Raw genomic sequence first — 24,909 nt, 5'->3', positions numbered from 1 at the left:
CTACCCATAACCGAAAATATCTCAGAAAAATTATGCACCGGGTGCACATCGCAAAGTAAATAAGAAAAACTGAAAAGATGCCTATCCATATTTTTCTAGGCCTAACCAAAAATATTATTCTGGTTATGCCCCTGCACCACACAATGGTATATTATAAATTAAGATATGAACAGTATTGGCACAGGAACTGAACAATGGAACTGTACAATGACGTTCCATGAAATTACAAAACACCCTTTTAAACTACAAAAGTCAGGCAACACCATGAATGAAAACGATATACCTGAAGTTTCACGCCACAGCCTGCAATGTAGCCTGTAGGCCTAGGTATAGGCCATATGTATATAATGCATAAAAACGTTGCTTACCAGTTTGTTGGCGGATTGGATTTTTCAGTAATGGGATAGGGGCATTTGGGACAGATCTGGAATGAAAACCGTTAGCTCTGCATTCTAATCTTTGAAGGGCTTGGGCAATGGTCAAACAATTGCAGTTTAATGAGGGGGATAACACACAGGCCGCTTCAAAGAGCAGCTCAGCTGGCCAGCTTAAGCATCATCTTGACATGCACGCTAAAGCCTCCAATAATGATCTTTATTAGAGAGAAGAACAAAGCTCTTCCTTGGTTTGTGTGAGGTTTGTAACTGTTATAGTTGGGTGATGTGTGACAATATATTAGCTTAAATTAGCAGGCAATGTGCATAGTGGCAATGCAATCCAAATTCAGTTAGAATGATTTTGAATACCATTTTAAATGAAATCTTAATACATGCATTGCATATTTCCAATTTCCTTATTCAAATAGCAATTCAATGTGGCAGCAAAAAGCACCTTGACAGGATTTAACATTTACTTGTCACCATTTACTTGGGTTAGTGACCCAAGTTCAGTGTTACCCAAATCACTGAATGAGGAAGTGACGTCCTAACTAAAGACCTGCCTTGATGAGAGGACTGACATATTGCATTTCCTTTCTTTATAAAAGGTTTGTGAAAACCATTTACTGACAAAGGAAACCGATTATAACTATTAACTTGTGTCACTGTATTTTGAACTTGTGACTACATAAATGGATACCCCTTCAGCATAGGCTATTTTACCGTGGGTGCATTTGCAACCCCTACTGTTGGGATGAAAAAATGTACATTTTTAAATTAATGTAAAAAAAAAAACGATTAAATGATTTTAGAACATTTGTAAGTGATGTCAGAGTTGTATGTTCTGTCAGTTTGTTGTACTCTAATGATTAATTAAAATTTTTAAGATCTGCAATTTTAAAATATTAAGATCTACTATTAATTTTGAGCATGTTTTTTTTAAGCAAAAAATTAATAATTCACTACCCTTTGCACGCCCAATTTTAAAACCTAGAATCCCAAAGCCCTTAAGTAAATATTGTTTTGATGAGCCACATCAGTAGACTGAGCTTGTTCACAATGAAAATGATCAGTTGGTGGTTAAAAGGTGCATTTCCTGACAGAAGCTATTCGTGAAAGCTACTTATGTACTACTGTACAATTTACTATATTGGCAATAATTGGAAAATAAAATCCCAGGTGCTTCAATCAAAATGTATTTATTTGATTTATTTATTGCAATAAAGATATACAAAGTATTAATAACCTTAAATGTTAAAATGTTAGAAAAAAGCATATCTGTGACAGTTAACAGTACAGTATATCAAAACATTACTGTTTCAACTAGCTGGGTAAATCCCGTTGAACTGCTTTTGTCAACACAGCTTTTCTTTGAAGGCATATAAAAGATAGAAATGTACAGACTGAAAAAAGAAACCAAAAGACAATTTCTAAAGATCAAAATAGAAGAAAAAAAATTACATGCAAATTAACTTAAAACCAAACAAAAAGAAAATTGAAACTTGGAGAAATTCCTAAACTAAAATAAATATTTCTCCATATTAGTTTGCCATTAATATTCCACTCCCTTAATTTATCTTGTTAGACCACTACGTTTATTTACAGGTTAGTTTTTTCAAACGTTTACAGTGTGAACTAAGGGGATTGTTTGGTCATGAGTTTGACCATTACTTCTCTTCATTTATAGTCATGGCTCACAATTCACAACAGATGGAAGTGAGGAGAGGGAAGAGGGGCTTTGGCTACAAATACATAGGATGAAGACGTATGAACATAGCATTGTGGAAATAAGTAGACAACATTGTTGGTCTCTTAAACAGAGCACAGTAGTGTCAGGTCAGCTAAATAGATTTTGGTGGGGGGGAAGGCTACAGTATTGAGACTTCTTACAACCCCCACATTCTAAATGTGTGACTATACAGCAACAGAAAAACACCCACCCACAAACACATTATTTGGTTGTAACATATCAACGGAAATATTTGTTTATGTGTCATCTTAGGGTTAGACAAAGACACCCTAACTTTTTGTATGTATATATATATATGTATATAGATATAAAGAGATGCAGAGTAACCCGTTTTTTTATGTAACATTGTTGCTTTGTAAGAGAAACTGAGGGAATATTTCACACTGAACAGATCAGTTAGTAAGACTGCACCATCTGGAATCTAAAAAGCTGTTACAATCCCACTCAACCCATTACAAAATGATAACCAATTGCATGCTTTGCACAAACTTAAAATAATATTTTGATACACTAGTGTGTATGTGTGTACACACACACACAGTCGTTCATAATGCCATATTCATTTTCCACATAATGGATGGGGAGATGCAGTTATGTCTGTGTTAATCACACATTAACCTGAAATACAAAGCATTTTCCATGTGGAGTTGAAATGGAAACGGCTGTAGTGTGTCAAGATGAGGAAACCCGCACAGCAGAAGTTAAATAAAAATAGAAACTCTGCAGATGTTAAGACTGTATCCCCAAGTTAATCGGCCACTATGTGTTGATCAGATTTACATTCAACTGAAACCGTGCGCCAGAGTCACATTCTTCTTTAGAAATTGCATAAATGGGGACTAGGTAAGAATTGGATGACAATATATTTGACGTACAGTATTTGACCTATGGACAGCGTGTAAGGCATGTGCATTATGAACAGAAATGACCCTGTTTTGATCCAGTAGTTTGATGGCAGTGGCTATTCTTAAAAACACCTTGAAAAGGACATTACCATAGCCTCCTCCTTTGGACCCTTTGCAGCCCTGTGAGAAAGGCCCTACTAGTTCTTTAAAAACCAGGATTTAATTGTGCAGACACATTTTAACTAGCCTAAATGGTCCAACTTGAGTGTGAAGTGAATTTACCTTTAATATAAATGAAAAATTGGTATTTAAAATCAGAAGTACTCAAACAGTAGCTCAACTGCATAGAGGTAAAAATGTGTATCCACTTCAAAACATGCTTATCCATAGCTCCCACTTGCACCCCCTCCAATTATTTTAACAACTAGGTACATCTGGCTGGCAGACAAATAGACCGACAGGCAAATGGTCAAGCTTATTATATGTCCCGGACCTTTGTTTGTTGTAGAATGAGTTAATGCCACTCCGCTGACAAAAAAGGCATCAACACGAATCAGCACTTTCTGAGCAATGGCCTAACCTGCAGCAAGCACAAATTCCAGTCTGCGCTATTGTAACACACTAATGGGGGTGAAATGAAGACAAAATAATGATGGTTTATACAGTACATGTGAAGTACATGCATATACAGTTGATTACAAAATACTGGATAAAGACTGACATTACATTCCATTTCTGCTCTACTCCTTCATAGCTAGCTTTAGTATACTAATTAGTTCAATCATCCAACCAGTATGGCTTATAATAAAAATAAAAAGGACAATCAACACTACAAGCATTAAGGCATGGTCTTAAATAGGCTGGCTGAAGGTCTATACCAGTTTTTAGAGTCACTTCAATGAAGGGACATGAAGTTCAATCCAAACTTGTGAATTCAGGTGGCATAAGATAATGGGGCATTCTTTAGTTTTATTAAAAACACTTGTGCTAGCAGCTGTAGAAGGCAACTGGCAATTAAAATTTTATTAAATTTTAAAATATTAAATTAAGATAATTAGCTCAGGATGGTACTTTCAGTTCTACAAAAATGCAATTCTGGGGACATTGCAATTTGAAATTATATTTTCTATTTTCAAGATAGCAGAAGCACTGCACATTTTATTTTACAGCTTTAAGGAAGACTTAAAATATCTTTATTAAACTAAATTACAAACCAAGGCCCAGTAAAGAAACCAACTAGTTAAGAGAAAGAAAAAAGCTGTTTCCATCAAGTGAACCATCAGAGTTGCCATCAAGTCAGCAAGCCTTGCTAATTTTATACAATTAACTTGAGTAAAATAAAATAAAAGATAAAGGAAAAACCAATAACAAATAACTATCCATTTATGTGTATTTCATCCTGGCAATATCTGGGGAGAGTGTAATTAAATTTGATTCATTTGGAAGGCACATCCATAATTCTATAAAAGGTGTTGAAAAGAATTCTGCATGGTTCTCTCCTGACAAACAAGGGAAAAAAGGGTGATTATTGCTATTAAAAAAGCACTTAACTTAGAGTAACAGATCTGAATACATGAATAAATATATTAATAATAATTGGTATGTCAACTCAGTGTATAGGTGCTTTCATGCCAGATAAATTATTGGAGTATTGGAGATCAAATAGCTGAGGGGTGCAAAAACGAACCCCACCTTCTACAACCACCATAAAACAAATATATATATATATTTTATCAGTGAGGGGGTTAACTAACTTCACCCACATTCCCCTTTTCACACATGGGGAAAGTGGGGCAACATTTCTTTAATCATTATTAATATCATCATCTTCATTACTCACATCAATGGCTACCTGTATTTATCTTCAATGGAGTGTGTTTGTGGTGCATATAAGTTAAAGCTGGAACTGGGATAGTAGGTGTGGGTGGTCCCAGAGGGAGAACGTGCGTGTGTGTGTGTGTTTAAGAGTAAAAGGTGAGGACGCTCTGGTGGTTGCCGCGGACCAGGAGGATAGGGGGGAGGTCCTTGGACAGAGTCTCCAGCCAGGACATGTAAAGAGCACTGGACACGGTTCCCTTCCTGGCCAAGGGCATGCTCCTGTTGGAGGTCCAGAAGAAAAAGGAAGGGGAAGTTAGATGGAAAGACAAAAATATTTTACAGAGTTCGTTTATACTGATGGCCCAGGTCATTACCATAACCCCCCATTTCTGTCTAAGAATGCCTGCAATCCTGCTATTGAAACAACGTTTAGTGTTATGCAGAAAAATACAATTAAAAAACAAATTCATTTTCACTTAGCATTAACTATTACAAAATAACCAGACGGTGCCACACTGCCAGGCCAATCCAGGTTGTTTGACACAACCAGTTTAATCCCCACATCCAGCACAGTATTCTAAAAAACCCTGTCTACCCATGTGATTGTTTATGTTGTGACCGACACTTCTGAACACAATATGCCCGTCTCTTCTCCTGTTGAGTCAGGAGTCAAGCTGGCACCTACAGTTCAATGGGCACACTCTGGTTACATCATGAATACTGCATGCCCTGTAAGGCTGTTACAAAAGGTAGCTGAACATCCCTGTATTACTCAACAAGGATACATCCTTAAATGTTTAATACTCGGGTATTAAAAACACAATGTATATTTACCTACAATAATAGCCTTAGTGTTAAAAGAACAAATGAAACTAAATTATGAAAGAATGCCTATGGAAAAAAAGAAAAACACTCATTATGGTGACCTATATTAATACATAACTCATGGTGCATTCACACTAGGGTTGCAAGATATTGACAAAATGTGATATTGCAATACTGAGCATGAATATTGCGATATTGATATTCATGTCGATATTCTTAAACATGTGTGACGGTCTGCAAGAATCCGTCGGATGTTGCTAGGGTTGCCACCCGTCCTGTATAATACGGGACCGTCCCGTATTGAACAATACAATTTACGTTGTACTGTACTGGGTCAATACGGGACGCAATATGTACTGTATTTTCATGCTAAACCTACTCTAATGCTTACGTTATGTTTTCACATGCTGCTACATGAGAAATAATATAATAAAACCAAGAGTTTCATGAGAAATGGTAACAATGACGTTGAGTGACAGTGACTGCCTGTCATTCTAATAATCAAAATAAGATAGTCCCATGTGTAGCTGGTCGATGATGATTGTAATGACTTGGCATTCTAATAATCAATTAGAATGCCTCAATCTCTTGAAGGAGCCCTGCTCTTATAACAGTTGTTCTGATCGGCTTGACAGCAAAAAATATTCTGAACTTAATGCATTTATCTTCAAAACTAATTGTATTGTTAATTTAATTTTCACAAATAAATTAAATATCCATCATAGTTTTTTTTTTGGTGGTCTACCAGCTCATTTGCTATTTCTGAATTTATCAATGGTTTCTTGCTTCTTCCAAACTAAATAGTTAATTTTGCCAGACCAAACATATTGCACATGTCCAGGATCTGGTGCTTTAATCCTTAAACCCCCACAAAAAAAAAATCTACAAAATACTTTACTGTGATTCATATTTTGTTCAACAGTAGACTTCCAGTATAGGATTCAGTATAGGATTCAGTATAGGATTGTGAAAGAAAACTCTTCAAATTGCACAGATGCCAGTTTATTAATGTTTAGTCATAACTAAACTGGGGGTCAGATGGCTGAGCAGTTAGGGCGTTGGGCTATTAATCAGGAGGTCATTGGTTCGATTCCAGGCCATCCAAATTGACGTTGTGTCCTTAGGCAAAGCGCTTCACCCTCCTTACTCGGGGGGAATGTCCCTGTGCTTACTGTAAGTTCTCTGGATAAGAGCGTCTGCTACATGTAGTCAAGATCAAGAATTTAGGGCATCTTTAATATAATAGATGCAGCTCTGCATTAATTTTATGTTTAGAGTGGCAGAGGAATTTAAGTTGATGCATAAAAAGCACAATTTGGTTAAGAAAACAATCACCAAAATGCAGGAAATGAAGTATTTCACACCCAAAATCTCCTGGGGGACAACCCACAGACCCCCGCTTAAATATTTCCCCCCGACATTGGCCACAGCCAAGGTGTCCCTTATATGACCACAATGTGGCAACCTAGATGTCGCAGCCGCTCATTGTTGGCTATAAGCCAAAAAAGATCGAAAATATGATTGTCATAACATTATTATAATAATAATGTTTTGTATAGTTAAACTTGATTGTAATATACAAAAAGTATATGATTACTTCTGAAAAACTGTTTTTCAACAGTTTTTGGACATGTTAGCTAGCAAGATTTTCAAGCCATGTTAAATCAAATCCTCAGTTTGCCTGCCAGTGTTGCCAGGTCCGCGTTTTTTCAGCGGAATTTGGCTACTTTTGAAGTGTTGTCGTGGGTTGAATTTTTTGTCCACTGGTTCGGGCAGACCTATTTTGCATGCAAATTATATAAATATCTTTAAATAAAAATCCATATTTCAAATGAAATGATTTATACCCAAATCCTACCAAACTGACTCCAGATCAGCAAGTACACGGGACACGCCCACAGACACACAAGCACTGTGCATGTGCACACGTGCCTAATGATCTCACTCTCCTGAGAAAACTGCTTTTAATCCTGGCATACGTAACGTTTGGTGTTACTTTGTAGATATTACAATACATTGGGCAACGATAGCAATGCTATTGGACTTTAAAAGCAGTGTATATGGTTTGACAGGGGCATATTTTTAGTTCTGATATTGGGCTGGTTTTGGTTGGTCATTAGGCTGGTTTTGTCACACAGACCTGGCAACCCTGTTGCCTGCTCTTGTGCTGCAGCAGCCACAAACTACTGATCAATGAAGGCTGTTAAACTTAAAAATAACTTGCTGAGAAGTTATTGATGCAGCCTAGTAGTTAAACTTACATTTACATTCACAACGTGATTATGAAAAAGATTTCCTTTCCATATTCGCCGCAGTAAAGTAGAATGAAACGGTGTGGAATCTTCGAATGCAGTTTTCAGTATAACAAATATCGGGATGGGATTTGGTATCTTTAATCCAGTTCATTCAGAAGCTTCTTGAAGCATTCTTTATCGCCTGTATAAACAGGCATCATGTCTTGGCCAAATAGTGTTACAGCATTGGTGATTTCGTTATGTCTCTTGGAGCTCTTGTTGTAGTTAGTAGGCCATCAGCCCAACTTAGCCCCGCCCACAAAAACATTTGGTTGTGGAACCTCGGTTGGGGGAAAACTATGTCCGAACAGGAGATGTTCGGACCAATAAAATTGTCAAGTCGGGATTTATACGATGCTGGACAGATGATCAACAGTAACGTAATCAACCACATCACCAAAGGGTGCTTGGGTTGAATTCGTTTTCAGCAAACAACATATTACGTTGCTCTGATTGGTTGTTGGTCTATCCAATTGAGCGAAGAGGCATTTGTTTTACGAGTTCGGTTGAAACACGCACCATACTCACAGCCCAACGGAGAGTTCTCAGACTCATAGTCTGACTAGAATTATGAGTATGATAACGTCAGGCTAAGCAAAAGCACTCACTAGCGATGTTTGCTTTGCTAGCTCTGGTGTATTAACTGTGGCAGATTTTTATGGGATATTACTGTGCATTCATTGTACAGTGTCTGGTTGTTGTTTTTTGAGGTGAGAAAAAAGGTTGTGTTGAGTCTTTCCTTTTGCTCCACACACTCGATTCGCAGTTCGATCTCCCTCTTCACTCGCGCTGTCGGAGTGTGCGTGTGACAGCAACTGGCCAATGAAATACGAGGCTCTAAATTGATCACAACACATAGCCCCCGGCGCATCTCTCCAGTGGCGGTCCCAGTACATTGTGCGCCCAGGGCGAGTTTATCACTTGCACCCCCCCCGTCGGCCGCCCCCCGACAGCCCACAGAACGAGCACCGCAACTACTACTACTAAATGCTGCACGGCACAGTCTCAGCAAGCAGGCGTGCCTGCAGCTGCCTGAAGGGGGCGCCAATATGCCAATTCCCCACAAACTGAAATGATAAATACGAGAAAACCGCGCAGAGATTTTTATTTTTTTTATGCTCGTGCGCCCCCCCACGTGACATGAAAAAATGCCGGTCTGCCCGTGCCTAAAGCCGCACCTGCATCTCTCCACAAAACAAAAATGCATTGCATACTTTTCGGGACATTTTCGATATTGATATTGCAAAAACGATATTGAGTCGATATATTCTGCACCCCTAATTCACACCAGAGCAGAATCCCACCAATACTGATTAAAAAAAGATCCCATTTCAAATCTAGTATGGATGTCACATACTGTAGTGTGAGATGGATTTGAAGGTCAATAGCAGGGTACCATGGGAGACCATCAGTCTGTGGCTGGTGGATAAGATTAAATAATACTTGGCTGAGCATGGCAGCAGTGGGTGGTATCAGTGGGTGGGGCGGTAAGAGGTTCATACTGTGTATTGTGGATTGGGCAAGGGGAGTCGAGCCCGAGGTAGACGTGCACAATGCACAATTAACCCTCAGCCCCACTGGATAAGGAAGGGCATGGAGAGTTGAGGATGCTGTGTGTGTGTGTGTGTGTATGGAAAGAAGAGGAGGTAACTTATGGGAATGGTGGAGTGCACAGCTGTAGCTTGACATATGCTTGTGTCTGTGGTGGGCTACGAGCTTCTACATTTACACAAAAGCCAGATTTTTCAATTGGCGCCTGTATTTACAGAAATGCGAGACCTTTCCCACATCTGCAGACTGCTAGGGGTCAAAGCCCTAATGGCATCAGATGCAATGGTATGGCTGTGTCACACGCATAAACCAATAATTATACCTCTCACAAACAAACATCGCCTGAATAAGGGCCGGTCAATGAACTTACATGACAATAAGGTTGGCTGTGCTCGAGTGCTCCTTCAGTAGTTCGTTGAGTCGGACCTGGCGATTAGTCTGTGGAGCCAAAACAAAACGGTCCAGTTAGATACCAGTGGTGTCAATTTGGCAATATAACCATCTAAAGCAGTGCTGAGATCAGCTTCATTGTAGACTGGGACCCATTCTCCCCCCCCCCAATAAATGCCACTCCATTTACAAGCTGGTCCATACAGGGACCAGCTTGTCTATAAACGCTTGCGTCCTTTTTCCACACGTGCATTTTTACAGAACCAACAGGACTAGATGGGTATACACGGCACGGTGAAGGCTCCCTATGATTGTCTAAACAAGCTTGTCAGATCGGTTGTTTCCAAAAAATATTGTTACTGCGTGACCCCCTCTGCCTTAACCATTGAGTAAAAGTAACCCCAGACTCCTTATTGAAATATATTTGCGAAATTTGAGATTTTCCAACATCCCCATGGCTGGCTGACCTTGGCCCTGTAGAGCTCCAGCTCGTTGTCAGTGATCCTCCAGGGCTCGCTGTTCTTCAGCCTCTCCGCCGCCTCCTGCTCCATGTCATCCTCCTTCAGCCGGAATGGCTCAATCATCTCCTCAAAAGTAGTCACGCTGGACATAACAGAAGATAGATGCGTTATGACACTCGAAGATGCAGAGTTCATGTTGATCTGTCGATGGTTTCTGGCATTAAGGATGCATTTATACGTTATATCACACATCAGGTACTCCAAGGAAAGGAAAAAGGAATATAATTCTCTTTATATATAGCATGTTCCGATCAACCTTGTGTAGTTAAACATTGCATTTCAGCCGATTGCTAATTGGGCCGCAATGGCACCCACCTGCTAATAACCTCAATTGTATGATAAATGTTGTATTTTATGCTCATTGCTAATATCGGACAAATTGGGCCCAAATCCCACCAATTCTCATTCCTAATCATATCCGAGAATGTAATTAAATACTTTCCCGGAAGCATTTAAATGGGTAGACACATGGTGACTAGCAGTTAAATGCAATTAAACTTTTGCATTCCTTATAACCCATACAGGTTCAAGATGATTTATTACTGGGGGAAAATAAACACAAGTAATGAAATAAAGACTTTAAGCACTCTTTTTCGATCACAAAAACCAACTTACTTCTCCTTGGCGGGTTTGGTGTTGATGTCTCCAAGAACTGTGATATCAGAGAAGTCTATCCTGAACTTGCTAAGTAGGGTTGCCATTCTAGAGGACGAGAACAAACAAAGCCATAAACACACAAAGTTCCTTCCAAACCACTCTCCATCCAAGGAGCATTTGGGAGATAGCAGCCTCCAGCCACTTCCAGGGGCACAAGATGCCAGCCTGAAAGGGGGTTTGTTTGAAGTAGCCGTGCGCACAGGTGTGTGCAAAATTGAAACTTTTGCAGCTGGGTAAAAACCTAACATCTTTACATTTTAAGTGGATTCTCTTATGTTAGGTATTCTAGCTTTCTTTGAAGATAAAGCCCAGGGAAATGACAAAGAACTTCTCGAATCCCCCCCCCCCCCCACAGGAAATAAGGACAGATTTATCAAAGGGATATCTAATCCTCGACAGCCTGTGTGGAGGGAGAAGATATGACGATGCGGCAGCCGTAGAACGTTCCCGAACAATCCAATTTTAAATCAGTGATGAAATGTCTGGTTAGGAGCTGCTAGTCAGCTCAGACACATTATAGACCACAGCATATGGCTTTGTGATTACACACACACACGATGATAAAAGGTTTGCATTGCTCGTGCTAATTTTAGCTAACAAAGGGAGGCAGGAGGCAGCTGGGAGGGACAATGACAGAGGGGAAGACAGACATTTGTTAGACAATACTACCATGTGGGCTAATAATATGGAGAGAGAGAATGAGAGACAAACACAGAATTATTTTAAAAGAGACAAACATGCCTCTGATTGCAAATACTGAATCTGCATACGGATCAGGGGTTTATATAAAAACAGCATGCAACTTTAATGTGGTGCTGCACGGGCATAATCCTGTGGTGGCCTGACACTGACTAAGCAGGATTTTTGGACGGCAATGCGACAGTCTAATCAAGGTCTTGGAGGAAGGGTGACAGAATCTCATCACTACCAACATACTAAAAAGAATTCTCAGAATGTGAAGCCAGTCCTGGCTACTTACGATCTGCGGTCGTGGTCAATCCGGTTGATCTTCCCACCAATGAAGACGCGGATCTTGCAGTCCTTCCACCTTTTCTTATTGGTCAGTAGGTAGGGGATGAGCAGGGTCAGACCTGGGGGGAGGAGTCAGGAAGACATGGTCACAGGTGACACAGTGGAGGGTTCTGGAAGTTCAGGTTTATACTGTACCGCTCTTCAGACTTCTGCCTAATCTTGACAGTTTTCCCAGAGAACTATAATATATATAGCCATCAGCTTTTGCCTACGGTGCTGTGTTGAGGTGTCCTTAGGTGTGTATCGTGTTTTTTTCAAGAGAAACCACAAGGTGAGGGTAATTTCTCTACCTCAATCTAAATCCTCGAGCCAGGACTTTGGAATATCTTCCACTTCCCATTACAATTACCAAGTAGAAATGGCAAATTTGCACTATTGTACTGTACTCCACTTAGGTTAGAATAGGTTATAGGGTTGAAACAGGTTTTTTGTGCATTTAGAGTTAGTATAGTGTACTATTTATTGTTGTCTGTAATTTAGGAAGTTTTAGTATTAGGGTTAGTATAGTCGATATTTATTGCTATCTGTATATTTAGGAAGTTTCACTTATTTAAGCTTAGCATTGATGTAAATTGTGTTCCGTGTACCTATATGTTATGCCAGGTGCTTGCGTTGTCTTGTCTTAGAATGTCAGTACCCAGTCTAACCTTGTGTCGTTCTGTGTACCTGACAAATAAAAACTTGAACTTGAACTGGTTGTCAACCGGTAGTAAGGTCCAATTTAAATGGGGTAACCTCTAGAGGGCCTAACTCACCACCATCGTCAAACAGCCACCATACGTCCACGGTGCCCTTAACCTGCTTCTTCTGGAACTGCTGACTGGCCTCCAGCAGCCTTTGATCTGTTGTGTTCAATGGTAAGGTGGGGCTCTTTTTGTCTGAAAGACAAGAAAACACACCCACACACACAAGAGGAGCACACCCACCAAAAAGTGCAATGTTAAATACAGTAAACTCAGTAGTGACATTCTTACTCTAACGTAGCATTTCTCATGTATGATTCCCTTTGTGCCTTTGGAAGTGATGCAAATCTTAAAGATGTGAGGAAGTTGCTGTTTAGCTACACTAGTCATTGAACTGTGGAAAGAATGCCTAGCAGTTAAGGAATGTAAACTTTCCAGTGAATGTGTTAGGAACTCCCTTAGTCTATTGGTGTGTGTACTACATCCAATCAGATCAACAGATAGCAAAGTGTCACTATTCAACAGTTCCTGGAAATTCTATAGGCATTGCTTGAGAGGGAAAGAGAGAGTGAAGCCATCCACTCTAGAACGACACGGACAGACCTAAAAGAGGAGGAGTGGTAGAACAGGATAGTGATAGAGCACTGCAGACACACTGTCAACTCCAGAGAGAAAAAGCAGGCACTTAGGACAGGAGAGGAAGTCAAAGGAACGAGAGGGTTTAGAGAAAGAGAAAAAAACACATTGGGTGTGCCAACCCACACTTAAGAGGAAGACGTTGTTGCAATGATATTGAGCACATCAACACAGTTTCTCAGACTGGGCTCAGCTACAGGAAGCTGGAACACACTCGGCATAGAAAGAGGACAGGATGTGGGGGGGAAAAAACCCAATAAGGTTATTCCCAGAGCCAGGCAGGAAAAACTAGTAGATGACAAGAAAAACGGGTATGAGCGAGGATGTTAGTACAAGAAAACTGAAGTGGGAGAGGTGGGGGGGACAGAAAGATGACAGAGGGATCGTGTGACAGAAAGAGAGCAAGATGAGAAGATGAAGAGTGAGAAATGAGAGTGCATGCGTGAAAGCACGAGAGGAAAAAAGTAACTCAATAAGGTGGGCTGCCTGCCTTTTCTCAACAGGGGTTGCGTCGGGGCTTTGCCATCATCCTCGTCATCTGGATAATTGTAAAAAAATTAAAATGAATGGAGGGAGGGGTTAACATTTTGCTGCTGTCAGTGATGAGAAACACATGTAGACTGTGAGCTACAATGAGAGGTCTGTTTTGGATTAACGTTTACTGGCTCAGAGGCCAATTAACTAGGGTAGTACAGGGAGACCATGTATGAGGCCTCACTGGTAGAAACCACACATCCTTAGGGTTTTGTGAGGTAACAGCAAGGTACAGAAGACAGAGATGTTTATAATTCCCATTGCCTTTAGTGTATATTTGCTAATCGCAAGAAAGACAAAGGTTCTCAGGGCCAATGTTTTTGGTGCTTTAAAATCCATGGGTCTCCAAGTACTTTTATTCTATTAGCCCACCAAGTGAATGGGCATTAGCTAGAAACAATGGGTTCAGTCTGAAGTGGAGGCCAAGACTATGGAGGAATATGACAGATCTTGACGGGTTAAATTGTTGCAATAAAGGATTCAACTGAAGGGTTTGGTGAAGCTCTACCTTTTTACAACATTAGAATAGGAAATTGTTTTGTGGAAAATTACTCCATCCATAAGCACTATGGTGGTGAACACATTTCTAAGAAAACAATAAAGGGTCCGTATTAGCATTGCTTTCCGTTAAGAGGATTGCCGACATGACATTAATCTTCTATTTGCCGGTTTGGTCAGTTGGTAATGGGCCAACAACATTCTCTACCTATGCCCCCCCCCCCCCAACTAGTACACAATTACAAACCAACTACACCAAATATGTCCTGGAATAGAGTACATACAATGATGGTTTTCATTATGCATAATGGTAGTGAACAGTAAGAAGTGGGGCTTTGTGGGCTTTGCTGGTCCTGGACATACAGCAAAATGCCAGAGGGTAGGAGAGAGGGACTGCAGTTTTTATGAGAAGGAACGATGAACTAGGACTGGAGTGTAAGTGTGACGCTGAATGTAAATCTAAATACAGTTTCATCATAGAAGTTCCCAGACTGTCTGTCATGTACTGTGGGAACCGTTTCCTGTTTGTTTGGCCACAGTGTGTAGAAGGCATACACACACACAAATATACTTTCATGAGCAAAAGCGCACACTCTCTGGGAGAGTCACTTCGGCCTGTTTGTTTGTACTCTCATTACACATTCTCCCTCTTTTCACACACATACATAGTGTTGGAACCATCTGTGAGCGCTGGACTAACAAACGGGGCCCAGTGGGACTGCCGGGGTCAAGGGATCAAAGGAGACTTCCTCTCCTCGCAGCTTATTGGAGGGAGGGGGGGGGGGGGGGGGGGTTGCTGCCCAGCCCACTTGCAGAACAACTTAGATTTGATGCAGCTCATTCAAAGATCCAAAGTTATTCAAAGAATTATGTTAAACTGCTGTCTTACATCCACCACCACAAAGGCATCCCGTTTAACAGGTAGAACTTAAACTTCAATTCCAAAGAAGTGTTTGTTTCAGCGCTTGTTTCATATTGACGTACACTGGTCTATACCCTTCGCTCACAAGACCATCAAGAACGTTCTACTTTAGACCTACAAATACATATTACTACTGTACTGTATTGTGTACTTGGGTGTTTATGTACAACATAATGTTCATATGGATTTACAATGTGTGTGTGTTCTGAGAGTGACCCCTGACCTTTCTGGATGGCAGGGCTGTTCTGGACGCTAGTGGCCTTGGACGAGAGCTTGGAGGAGTCACCATCAGAATCTTTGCTCATGTCGATTGACACCACTACGTCCTTCATACACGAGGTCTTCTCTTGGGAGGACAGAAGGTCATCTGGGGGAGGACAAGGAGGGAGGAAAAGATGGAGACAAGCAACACGCTTTTAAGCAAGTCTAGTGAAATAAACATAAAGAGCATGAGCAGTTTTCTGTCATTTGATTAAGTGGGAAACAACAGTTCCTTTGCTTGTTGACTACACATTTGGACAAACAAGGGCTGTTCCACCTTTAACTTATCAAAGTTGAATCTAGGAGAGGGAGGCACTTATTGACTGAAGGGGAGGAATTGTCTGAAATGGCTCAGTTGCCATTTTAGAAAACAATTAATGGTGAATTTGAGTGGTAATTTAAAGTCACCCTGTTCTTGACTTATTTTAAGTAAGAGTGATTCAAAACAAAACAGTTGCACGGGGATAGGGTGAAAATGTACTTTCTTTAAACATAATGTCCAACATGTAATTGGGTGATACCCATCTGCAACCGACGCAAGCACACCCCACAATTTCCCCAGAAATTGTACCCTCTCTAGTTCTCATTAGAATGCTGATAACTGACCTCAAAAAACATTCGTGATCACTGTGCCAACTCTGTCTTTATCTTTGGAAGCAACTATTCAACAGCAGCTTATATTATCTTTGAATGATCTACTGATACCTAACAAAATGTGTTCCTTATCATGATTAGTTGTTCTTATTATTAATTACCCATACTTTCTTGAGTAGGGTTTACAAAAAGCAAATGACACATGAATGGGTGACTAAATGGGTTTGTATTTGTGTACTGTACCTTGTCCTTGAATGTGGGACACATCAAGTCCTTCCTTCAGTCGGAGAACAACTGCACCATACTGGAAATCAAAGGCATCGCTGAAAAGAATAGAAAAATGATCAAATCTCTGTTGGTATTTCACAGGAAGCAGTTTGACATTGACCATGGTCTCATCTGTCTTGACGTGCTACAATAAACTGTACTTTTCCACTTGGAAAACACATGTTTACGCATAAGCCAAGCTTGCACAAACAAACAAGCTCATGACACTCGGCCCATGACAAAGGTCAAGGTAAAAATAGAAAATCTCTATATATTTCCTCTAGACAGATTCTAAACATGTAGATTCTGCATGGTGACTAACTACATTGTTGTATGTGGACTGGAAAACATAGGCAGTAGATATAAAGTAAAGAGCACATTCCTTAGCATATTAGCACTTTTAATATGCTGGGTCTGAACCATCCCTAACCTTCCAATCTAATACAATAATCCCTACACTTTAGCCAGGAAAAGATTCTGCCTAAATCCATTGACCATAATCTCACGTGACTTGTTAAGGTTGAGGGTATGAAAGGATCTAGATTGGTGTGTGTGTGTGTGTGTGTATGTATGCAGTCATGCTCCTCCAAGTATACTACTCATTATTCCTGTGTCACAGCAAATCAACTCAATGTCTTAATAACAACATGTCAAATGTGTTTTAAGAGGATGACCATTTTAAACCAAACAAAACTCTGGACACCCTTTTGAAGAAAGGATTTGATGGCATTACCAGCCCCCCCTTTCCCCTCTGCTACTTACTGGATCATTTGGATGTAGGTCTCCACATTGTTCATGTCGCCATCCCTCCAGTCATTCTTGAAGCCTACCACCAGAGTATTGGGCCTCAGACGACCCAGTCCAGATGCCTTTGGGAAACATTAGGAGCAGAGAGAGAGTACAAGAAAAAACTTTTAGAAAATCCACTGGATCCATTTCACATGCTTCTGCACCAGATTAAGCAAATCACTTTCGAAGCATAAACAAGCTGGCTTGGTGTGTTGGAGTCAATCTGATTTCAGTTCAGTGCACTGGTTATTCTTTGATTTTCACCTTCAGTCTCCCACCCTCATGTGAATAATTGTTGGTAATTTAATAGAAGCTCTCAGGTACTCAGTGCCTTCCATGGGATTTGTTTCAACATAACGTGGGTTGGTTTCTTGTAATTGTTTACTTCAACGCAAAGACTTTACTAGCTTGGAATTCCAACATTTCAATTATTCTAATACTATTACAGTACACTTGAAATGTTGATGAGTTGATAGTGATGATGAGACTGGAAAGATCTCACCTGGAGCAGGTATTGGGTGCCCTGTCGTATGTCCTCAGCATACACAGCCGTGTAGAAGGCCTTGGTCTCATTCCTCAGAAGCCAGCGCTGGAAGCGCACCTGGTCATTGGCCAACTCTTTGAAGTTGGGCCTTCTTGAACCCTGTGGGAGACACACAAATAACAAAATGTAGAGAAAAGGTAAAAGGTTTCAAAATGGTGCATTCACAAGTGGATTCATTTCTCACTGTTCATCCAAGTAGCTTGCTTTGTTCGCAGGATTGTATCCTGTTAACGGATCCAACTGAATTTGGTAAAAGGGCTTTTATGTACTCAGGCTGTTAATCAGAAGGTTGCCGATTCGATCCTGTCTGTGCCAAATTACCTTGTGTCCTTTGGCAAGGCACTTCACCCTACTTGCCTCGGGGGAATGTCCCTGTACTTACTGTAAGTCGCTCTGGATAAGAGCATCTGCTAAATGTAAAGGCTTGAATTAAGCAGCATCTTCTGAAACATGGGTCATTTATGATAAAAGTACTTAAGTGTACAATGCAACCTTTAGCCAAGAAATTGTTCTGCCATTGGGAGAGAATGTTTTTACTTTTACTTGGCTTATGTCACAGTACAAACTCATTTTTTCCCTTAGTGCTAATGGAAGAACAGAGACAGAGGGACAGGGGATGAGGGAGATGGCAGAAGGGGGTCATTACTGAAGGGCACAGTCTTCAGTATGCACAGTGGATTTGTGGGATGTTTATAAGCCTTGTCACAATCAATCCAACTGAATATGCTTTTGGTTAATGCCGGTGACTTGCAGTACTATTGGCAAGGGAGGGTCTGTAAGATGGTGCTATGCGGCAGACACGGAGGAGCAATAATTACATCACCACGGTCTCCACACAGTCTTAATGGAATGGTCATTTTATTTGTCTTCTGGTCCTTAAAAGTATGGGATTTGTACTTTACAGGAAAAAATGGAAGTTAGAAATCATTTAAGGGGAGCATTGGGAAATGTACAACAGTAAACAGGGGTCCTAATGAGGTGTGTGGGGGGGGGGGGACTAAAAGCCTTTTCTGTTTGGTTGCGGTTGATAATTGTTTCAGTAAGAGAGTTTGAAAGAACAATTTCCTCTTCTTTAATCACCGGTCACAAATCCCAATGACATTAGTATCGAGCTTGACAACAATGTCTGAAGAACATTAGGAAGTAGTGTTGCGGCAAATTGCTTAATAGATTGTGTATTGTTTTTGAAGGGAACTTACCGTGCGGACATGGCCACAGATCATGAGGCCCACGTTCTTGGTGAAAGCATGGACCAGGTTGAGAAGAGCTGGGCGGGAGTTTGGGTAGCCGGTCATCACCAGGCACTGGGGTCTATTGCAATCACCCAACCGCAAATAAGTTGATCATTTAGCTAATATCTAAGCCCAATACAGCACATGTCCACAACTTTTGCACATCATTCTCCAATCACATGGACACAAAGCTTGGCTTTTATCTTCTCTTGTGCCTTCTCATGACCTTGAGAAATGTATTTATCCCTTTCGGTAGGAACAAAATGTTTTAGGAGTAGCGCACATCAAAGCAAATATGTTAAGAGCCTGGGATTTAAAAAAGAGCCAGTTGGAGGGGGTGGTGAAAAGGGCTAACGGTGACGTAGGAATTCTAAAGACGATATCAGACACTCCCTAATCCCTGCAAGGTGTATTGTCATGGGAACACTTCCAGGGAACATCATTGGAGTGTGCGTGGCATACACGAACATTTGAAAATGTCTATGGCAGGATCGTATGCTGTGGGGCAGAATTCATGTCATCTGCTATGGTTTTGATATGAAGACAACGACGAGGAGCCTCCTTTTTAATACCATTGTTCCTAAACATTGAACCTGGGGACCACCTGTGTATTCATTGTTTCAATCCAACAGAGCGCCAATTATACACCAATTAGTATGTCAGGCAGTTTAATGGGAATCATTAAACTAACTAAAGTTACTGACAATTTCCCATTTAAGAAGTATTTGGAGTTCTCATCCATGTAACTGAGAATTGTTAGAATGCTTACAGGATTTACAGTACAGTCAAAAAGACTGCAAGTTAAGGAACCATAAGTACTTCTACAATCCTTACGTCCATAAAGTACCTAAACAATACATTTGATGGCACAGAGGTTATTCAGAATAGAAAAGGGGGAAAATTGCGGAAGTGTGAAGGATGCAATCTGCCACTGTCTCACAACTCTGGAGCCCAGGGGGTCCATGCTGCGAGAGAAAAGCCACCTCTGCTGACTAATAACAGTCTCCTGATCCCCTGCTGCCTGGGCTGCAGTTTACTGCCTTCCGATACCTGCATGGCTCAGTGACCTTATGTTTGGGACGACTGGCTGGGCATATCGAAGCGTAATTAAGCAAAGGAGCCATTATCAAAGTCGCTCACATACATTCAAAGTAGAACCAAACATGAACCCTTTTGAGATTTGGGCAAATTGTTCTACTGTAGCCCTGAGACAAGATTTCTAGGTAATGAGTATTTGATCAGCGGGTGACTTCACTTGCTTTAAGTAGCTGAGCTTGAGGAGATTTAGGTTGGCGTTAATGGTGCTCAGTTTTACCTGAAGTTCTTGATATGGTCCTCAACTCCACTGAGTTGCAGACTGTGAGTTAGAGCCTGATGATAGGTCAGAGCTTGGGTGGATGAGCCCCAGTTCACATCTGTAATAGAGAGAAGACACATACACACACACTTATTATATGGGTGGTAATCTCATGCTATGATATTGGGCCAAGGGCCATGTTCCATGTAGTGTAAAAGTCAGAAGGGCTGCTGTGAATGTGTGTGTGTGTAGCTGCATGTCAAACTGTGTATTCATGTGGCTGAGGGAAGTACTGCAAGTCAAAACTGTGCATGTGTACACAAGTGTTATTGAGCTGCATGCCAACCATGTGTTGAGCTGCTAATGAGTGCGTGTGAGAAGTTGTGTTTGTAGCTGTTGACCGTGTGTTCATGTAGTATGCATTGTGCTCAAATCCGAGTCTGTGCTCCCCTGGGGTCTTCCTGAACGGGTCAGGTGTGTTTACACAGAGCGAGCGTTGGGTCCTCGTGTGGGGATGCCTACCATCTGGGGACACAGTTGGGCAGCTGACCCCATAGGGACATTCACTGTGATCCCCAGCCGTATGCAGAAAAGTTTGATGAGCCCAACGAGCCCGGATAATCATCCCTGCAAGTACTAAACTATCTAAACCAACCCTTAATTATCCTGCTGCCTTACCTTAAGAATTAGGTTTTCCTTTATGCAATCACTATAGAAACACCGCAGGGATCATCTACAGTACTATTTATATTATGCTGTAGGGTGATGAGATTCAGAAATATGTATAAATCTGTATGATATACCAATTAGTTACAACGTAATTATTGTACAAAATAAAGGATAAAGTTGAATTTGATTTATGGGTTCATTTTCACTCTGTCAGACAACTAGACATCAGTTTCCATAATACTGCATTTTCTATAAATCCATTTCAGTAGTGTTGGCCAGCACAACAACATCTTAATTGTTATGCTAATTCGACAACACTTCTAGGGTCTCGTTACATCCGGTTTTAAAAGTACATATTGCCATCAGGGTATGTTATTGAGTTTGCCGTTTAAAAGGAATACGTGAAGTGTTATGGGGTAATGAGTGTTTTAGATTTAAGGATAATGCACAAATATTCGACATCCATGCTACATTCCATACCAAGCTTAGCTCACCTGGCTTCTTGTAGCTGACATAGATGTAGAGGCCCATGACTATGACATTGGTGAACAGGGCAGCCCACCAATTGATGACGAACATAACCACGCAGCATAGCACAGCCCCAGCCAAGGACACCCACATGTTGTAGTACTTAAAGCTGGGACGCCATCCTAGAGTAGGGTTGGGGAGTGACACAATGGAACATCCACAAGCGTAATTAGAAGCACTTAACACGGACCATATAGCTCAGCCTGGAACTTCCGAGGCCATTTTAGAACCACGAAGGCTAACACGGTACGCACTGGGAGTTTCTTTGGACGAGGACTATTTCAACAGTGGCATGAAATCAAGGGGCATAGGTTGTAACCAAAAGTCTATAATATCTCAAGTTAACAAAAGACAATACTTGAAAACTACTTACAAACTCAAGTTTTATATGTTACATTTTGCATCCTTGCATTGTTTTAAGTTAAATTACTGAGTAATTAAATGAAGGCTTAATGCAGCTTAATGACTTATTAGAACAGCATGGATATGTATTTGGATTAAAACAATGAGTTAGAACACATTAAATAGTGTTACATCCACTACAGGATAAACTTGTTCATTGGGTTCTAAATAAGACTAGCCAGATTTTAGTAAACAATGGGATACCGTTTGGTTGTGCATTATTACACAATGACAAAAACTACCAAAACCACCGGACATAAAGGGTACAAAGTAATGACGCCATTTTTGCCCCATGCAGGTTTTTACGTGTGCATGTGGGACAGGGAAACTAGGCTCTAGGTGGCCATAAAACACCAGGATGGAAACAGCCAGTTTGATTTTCCAGAGGCAAACAGCCAACAGTGTCTTTTGCCCTCCTATTGAGTCATGTACCCTTTAAGTCCATGTAATTGAATAAGCTGCTGCAGAAAAAGCCAGAATTGGATGAAGAATCTGTACCTGGTGTTCTTCAAGATCTTTGGTATTAAAGGGAAAAAAATATTTAAACAAATTCTGCCATGAGATACCAGGATTTGAAATGCTAAATACAATACATTTTCAATATTTCACAAATTCATAAATGTACTAAAATGCATTAACACTGAAGATGACCCACCATGAAACAACCCAACTATGTGACAAACAGGACAACTAAGAGACAGCATCTGTCACTGCTAGAAGGAAGTAGACAGCATCAATCTTAGTAATGGTAGCACAATGTGATAGTAAACCGCAATGTACTGTTATGACTATGCTGCCCGTGACATTCAGTGAGAGCCTTTGGTAATTTGAACTCCAAAACAATCACATCAGTAAAAGGAGGGATGCATCTTAATGTAGCATACATACTAGTTGAATTGAATCCTACTGTGCATGATTCTTTACTGGTGCAACAACAATTAATTCTTTGTTACACTTAGCATAACTGTTTAGATCACACTTGTCAATTCTCTTCAGAAGCAAAACAGTCCTAATCTTTATAAGCCTCATTAGCTTTTATAAATAATAAAGTATTTCCGTATGTGACATGTTCCCAGAACTCAGTCATGCCAGTATCTCCTTTATCTGAAACTATATAAAGTATTTAAAGATAAGACCCCATGCAGCACATACCACTGTAGACATGCATAATAAGCCAGTCCAATTCACTAAGAATGACAATGGAGACCGGGCCACCTTCCACTACAGTGTCAAAATGGTTTGTACGCAAGGTGATTTGCCAACTCCAGCACAGCTCTACAAGACTATACTTGGTTTTAGGGAAAATATGATTGCAGTCGGATCTACATTGCGTAGAGTATTTAGGTAGAACTAGAACCGTCTTAATCCTTCCCCCTACTCACCCCCCAAACTTTTCCATGTGCTTATCCTCTATAGTGGTCTTAAATTGACTTGTGAACCCTCGCACATAAGCCTGTTGAAGTAGTTTGAAGAGACCTTAGAGGACTCTGGTATGTGCTGGAAATAATTGCTGTGGAGGTTCAATCATCTCCTATCACATCTGCTATTTAAGCGGATAAGTCTCAGAATCTTGTATTTGTGTCATTATATCAGTGGCTTTAACAGACTTTGTGAGCTTCCACCCTTTCTGTAAGCGAAGAACTTTCATTAGAACAGCAGTGAAGTTGTTGTGCCTTACCTGGAGAGTTGGCCAGAGATGCGTGGAATACTGAGAAATTGATTAGGGCGTAAGAGGCCAGGAAGAAGTTGGAGATTATGGGAGCAATGACGTTCAACTGAGCTATGGAGGAAAAATAAATAAAGAGCATTTTACAATAAAACATAACATCATACATACAGTTTTACGCTAAAGTGTGGGGAAACTTGGTTGAAATGTATGTTACTGTCAGTAATTTATTTAATATTTTAAGCAAGTTAACTTTTTTGTTTAATCTTTTACAGTATTAAAATAACAGAAAAGGGAAAGGGCCCAAAGCAAAAGTTTGGGCATCCTGCATGGTTAGTACTTAGTAACACCCCCTTTGGCAAGTAACACAGCTTGTAAACCATTATTATAACCAACTAAGAGTCTTTCAATTCTTGTTTTGGGGATTTTCACCCATTCTACCTTGCACAAGGCTCTGTGAGATTCTTGGGATTTTGCAAGCACTGGTGTCCGAGGTCTACCCACAGATTTTTGATGTTTAGGTTGGGGGACTGTGAGGGCTATGGCAAAACCTTCAGCTTGCACCTCTTGAGGTAGTCCATTATGGATTTGTAGGTGTGTTTAGGATCATTATCCTGATGCAGAAGGTATGCTCTTTTCATCTTCAACTTTTTTTACAGACTGTGCTGTTTGCTTCGAGAATTTGCTGGAATTTGATTGAAGCCATTCTTCCCTCTACCTGTGAAATGTACCCTGTGCTGTTGGCTGCAACACAAGCCCAAAGTATGAACGATCCAACTCCTGTGCTTAACAGTTGGACAGGTGTTATCATGACATTCTGCATCCTTTTTCCCTTCAAACATACCTTTGCTCATTGCAGCCCAAAAGTTATATTTTAACTTCACCAGTCCACAGGACTTGTTTCCAAAATGTATCTGGCTTGTTTAGATGCTCCTTTGCAAACTTCTGAAACTGAATTTTGTGGTGAGGACACAGGAAAGGTTATTTTCTGATAACTCTTCCATGAAGGTCATATTTGTGCAGGTGCCGCTGCACAGTAGAACAGTGCACCACCACTCCAGTCTGCTACGTTTTCCAAATGGTGAAGTGGGGGTTTAGATTTGCCTTTCTAGCAATCCTAAAGCAGTTCTCTCTGAAAGGTGTCTTGGTCTTTCAGACCTCAACTGTTCCTGTTAACTGTCGTTTCTAAATTACATTGTGAAATGAAGAAATGGCTACCTGAAAACACTGCCTTTTTATAGCCTTCACCTGCTTTGTGGGCATCAATTATTTTCAGAGTGCTAGGCATCTGCCTAGAGGAACCCATGGCTACTGATTGTTGGACAAG

The 24,909-nt window shown here is 40.6% G+C and overlaps 1 protein-coding gene across 1 annotated transcript in view; it reads right to left on the bottom strand.

Annotated features, from left to right (window-relative positions):
• Positions 1 to 1,560: 1,560 nt before the first annotated feature.
• slc12a2 (solute carrier family 12 member 2) overlaps positions 1,561 to 24,909 on the bottom strand; it is a 61,479-nt gene continuing 38,130 nt past the window's right edge. Inside the window, exons 13-27 of the mRNA XM_047015016.1 lie at positions 23,595 to 23,696; positions 21,481 to 21,636; positions 20,336 to 20,435; positions 18,988 to 19,099; positions 17,747 to 17,887; positions 17,218 to 17,324; positions 16,432 to 16,511; positions 15,557 to 15,700; positions 13,870 to 13,917; positions 12,816 to 12,938; positions 12,008 to 12,119; positions 10,987 to 11,073; positions 10,318 to 10,453; positions 9,831 to 9,898; positions 1,561 to 5,069 (exon numbers count right to left, since the gene is read on the bottom strand). Coding sequence (XP_046870972.1) covers positions 4,934 to 5,069; positions 9,831 to 9,898; positions 10,318 to 10,453; positions 10,987 to 11,073; positions 12,008 to 12,119; positions 12,816 to 12,938; positions 13,870 to 13,917; positions 15,557 to 15,700; positions 16,432 to 16,511; positions 17,218 to 17,324; positions 17,747 to 17,887; positions 18,988 to 19,099; positions 20,336 to 20,435; positions 21,481 to 21,636; positions 23,595 to 23,696 — 1,652 coding nt within the window. The 3' untranslated portion in view covers positions 1,561 to 4,933. The remainder of the gene's footprint in view (positions 5,070 to 9,830; positions 9,899 to 10,317; positions 10,454 to 10,986; positions 11,074 to 12,007; positions 12,120 to 12,815; positions 12,939 to 13,869; positions 13,918 to 15,556; positions 15,701 to 16,431; positions 16,512 to 17,217; positions 17,325 to 17,746; positions 17,888 to 18,987; positions 19,100 to 20,335; positions 20,436 to 21,480; positions 21,637 to 23,594; positions 23,697 to 24,909) is intronic.

The sequence above is a fragment of the Hypomesus transpacificus genome, unplaced genomic scaffold (assembly GCF_021917145.1).
Source record: "Hypomesus transpacificus isolate Combined female unplaced genomic scaffold, fHypTra1 scaffold_27, whole genome shotgun sequence".
NCBI lineage: Eukaryota > Metazoa > Chordata > Actinopteri > Osmeriformes > Osmeridae > Hypomesus > Hypomesus transpacificus.
Note: the sequence above shows the minus strand (reverse complement) of the source record. Positions and strands in the feature narration are given on the sequence as shown.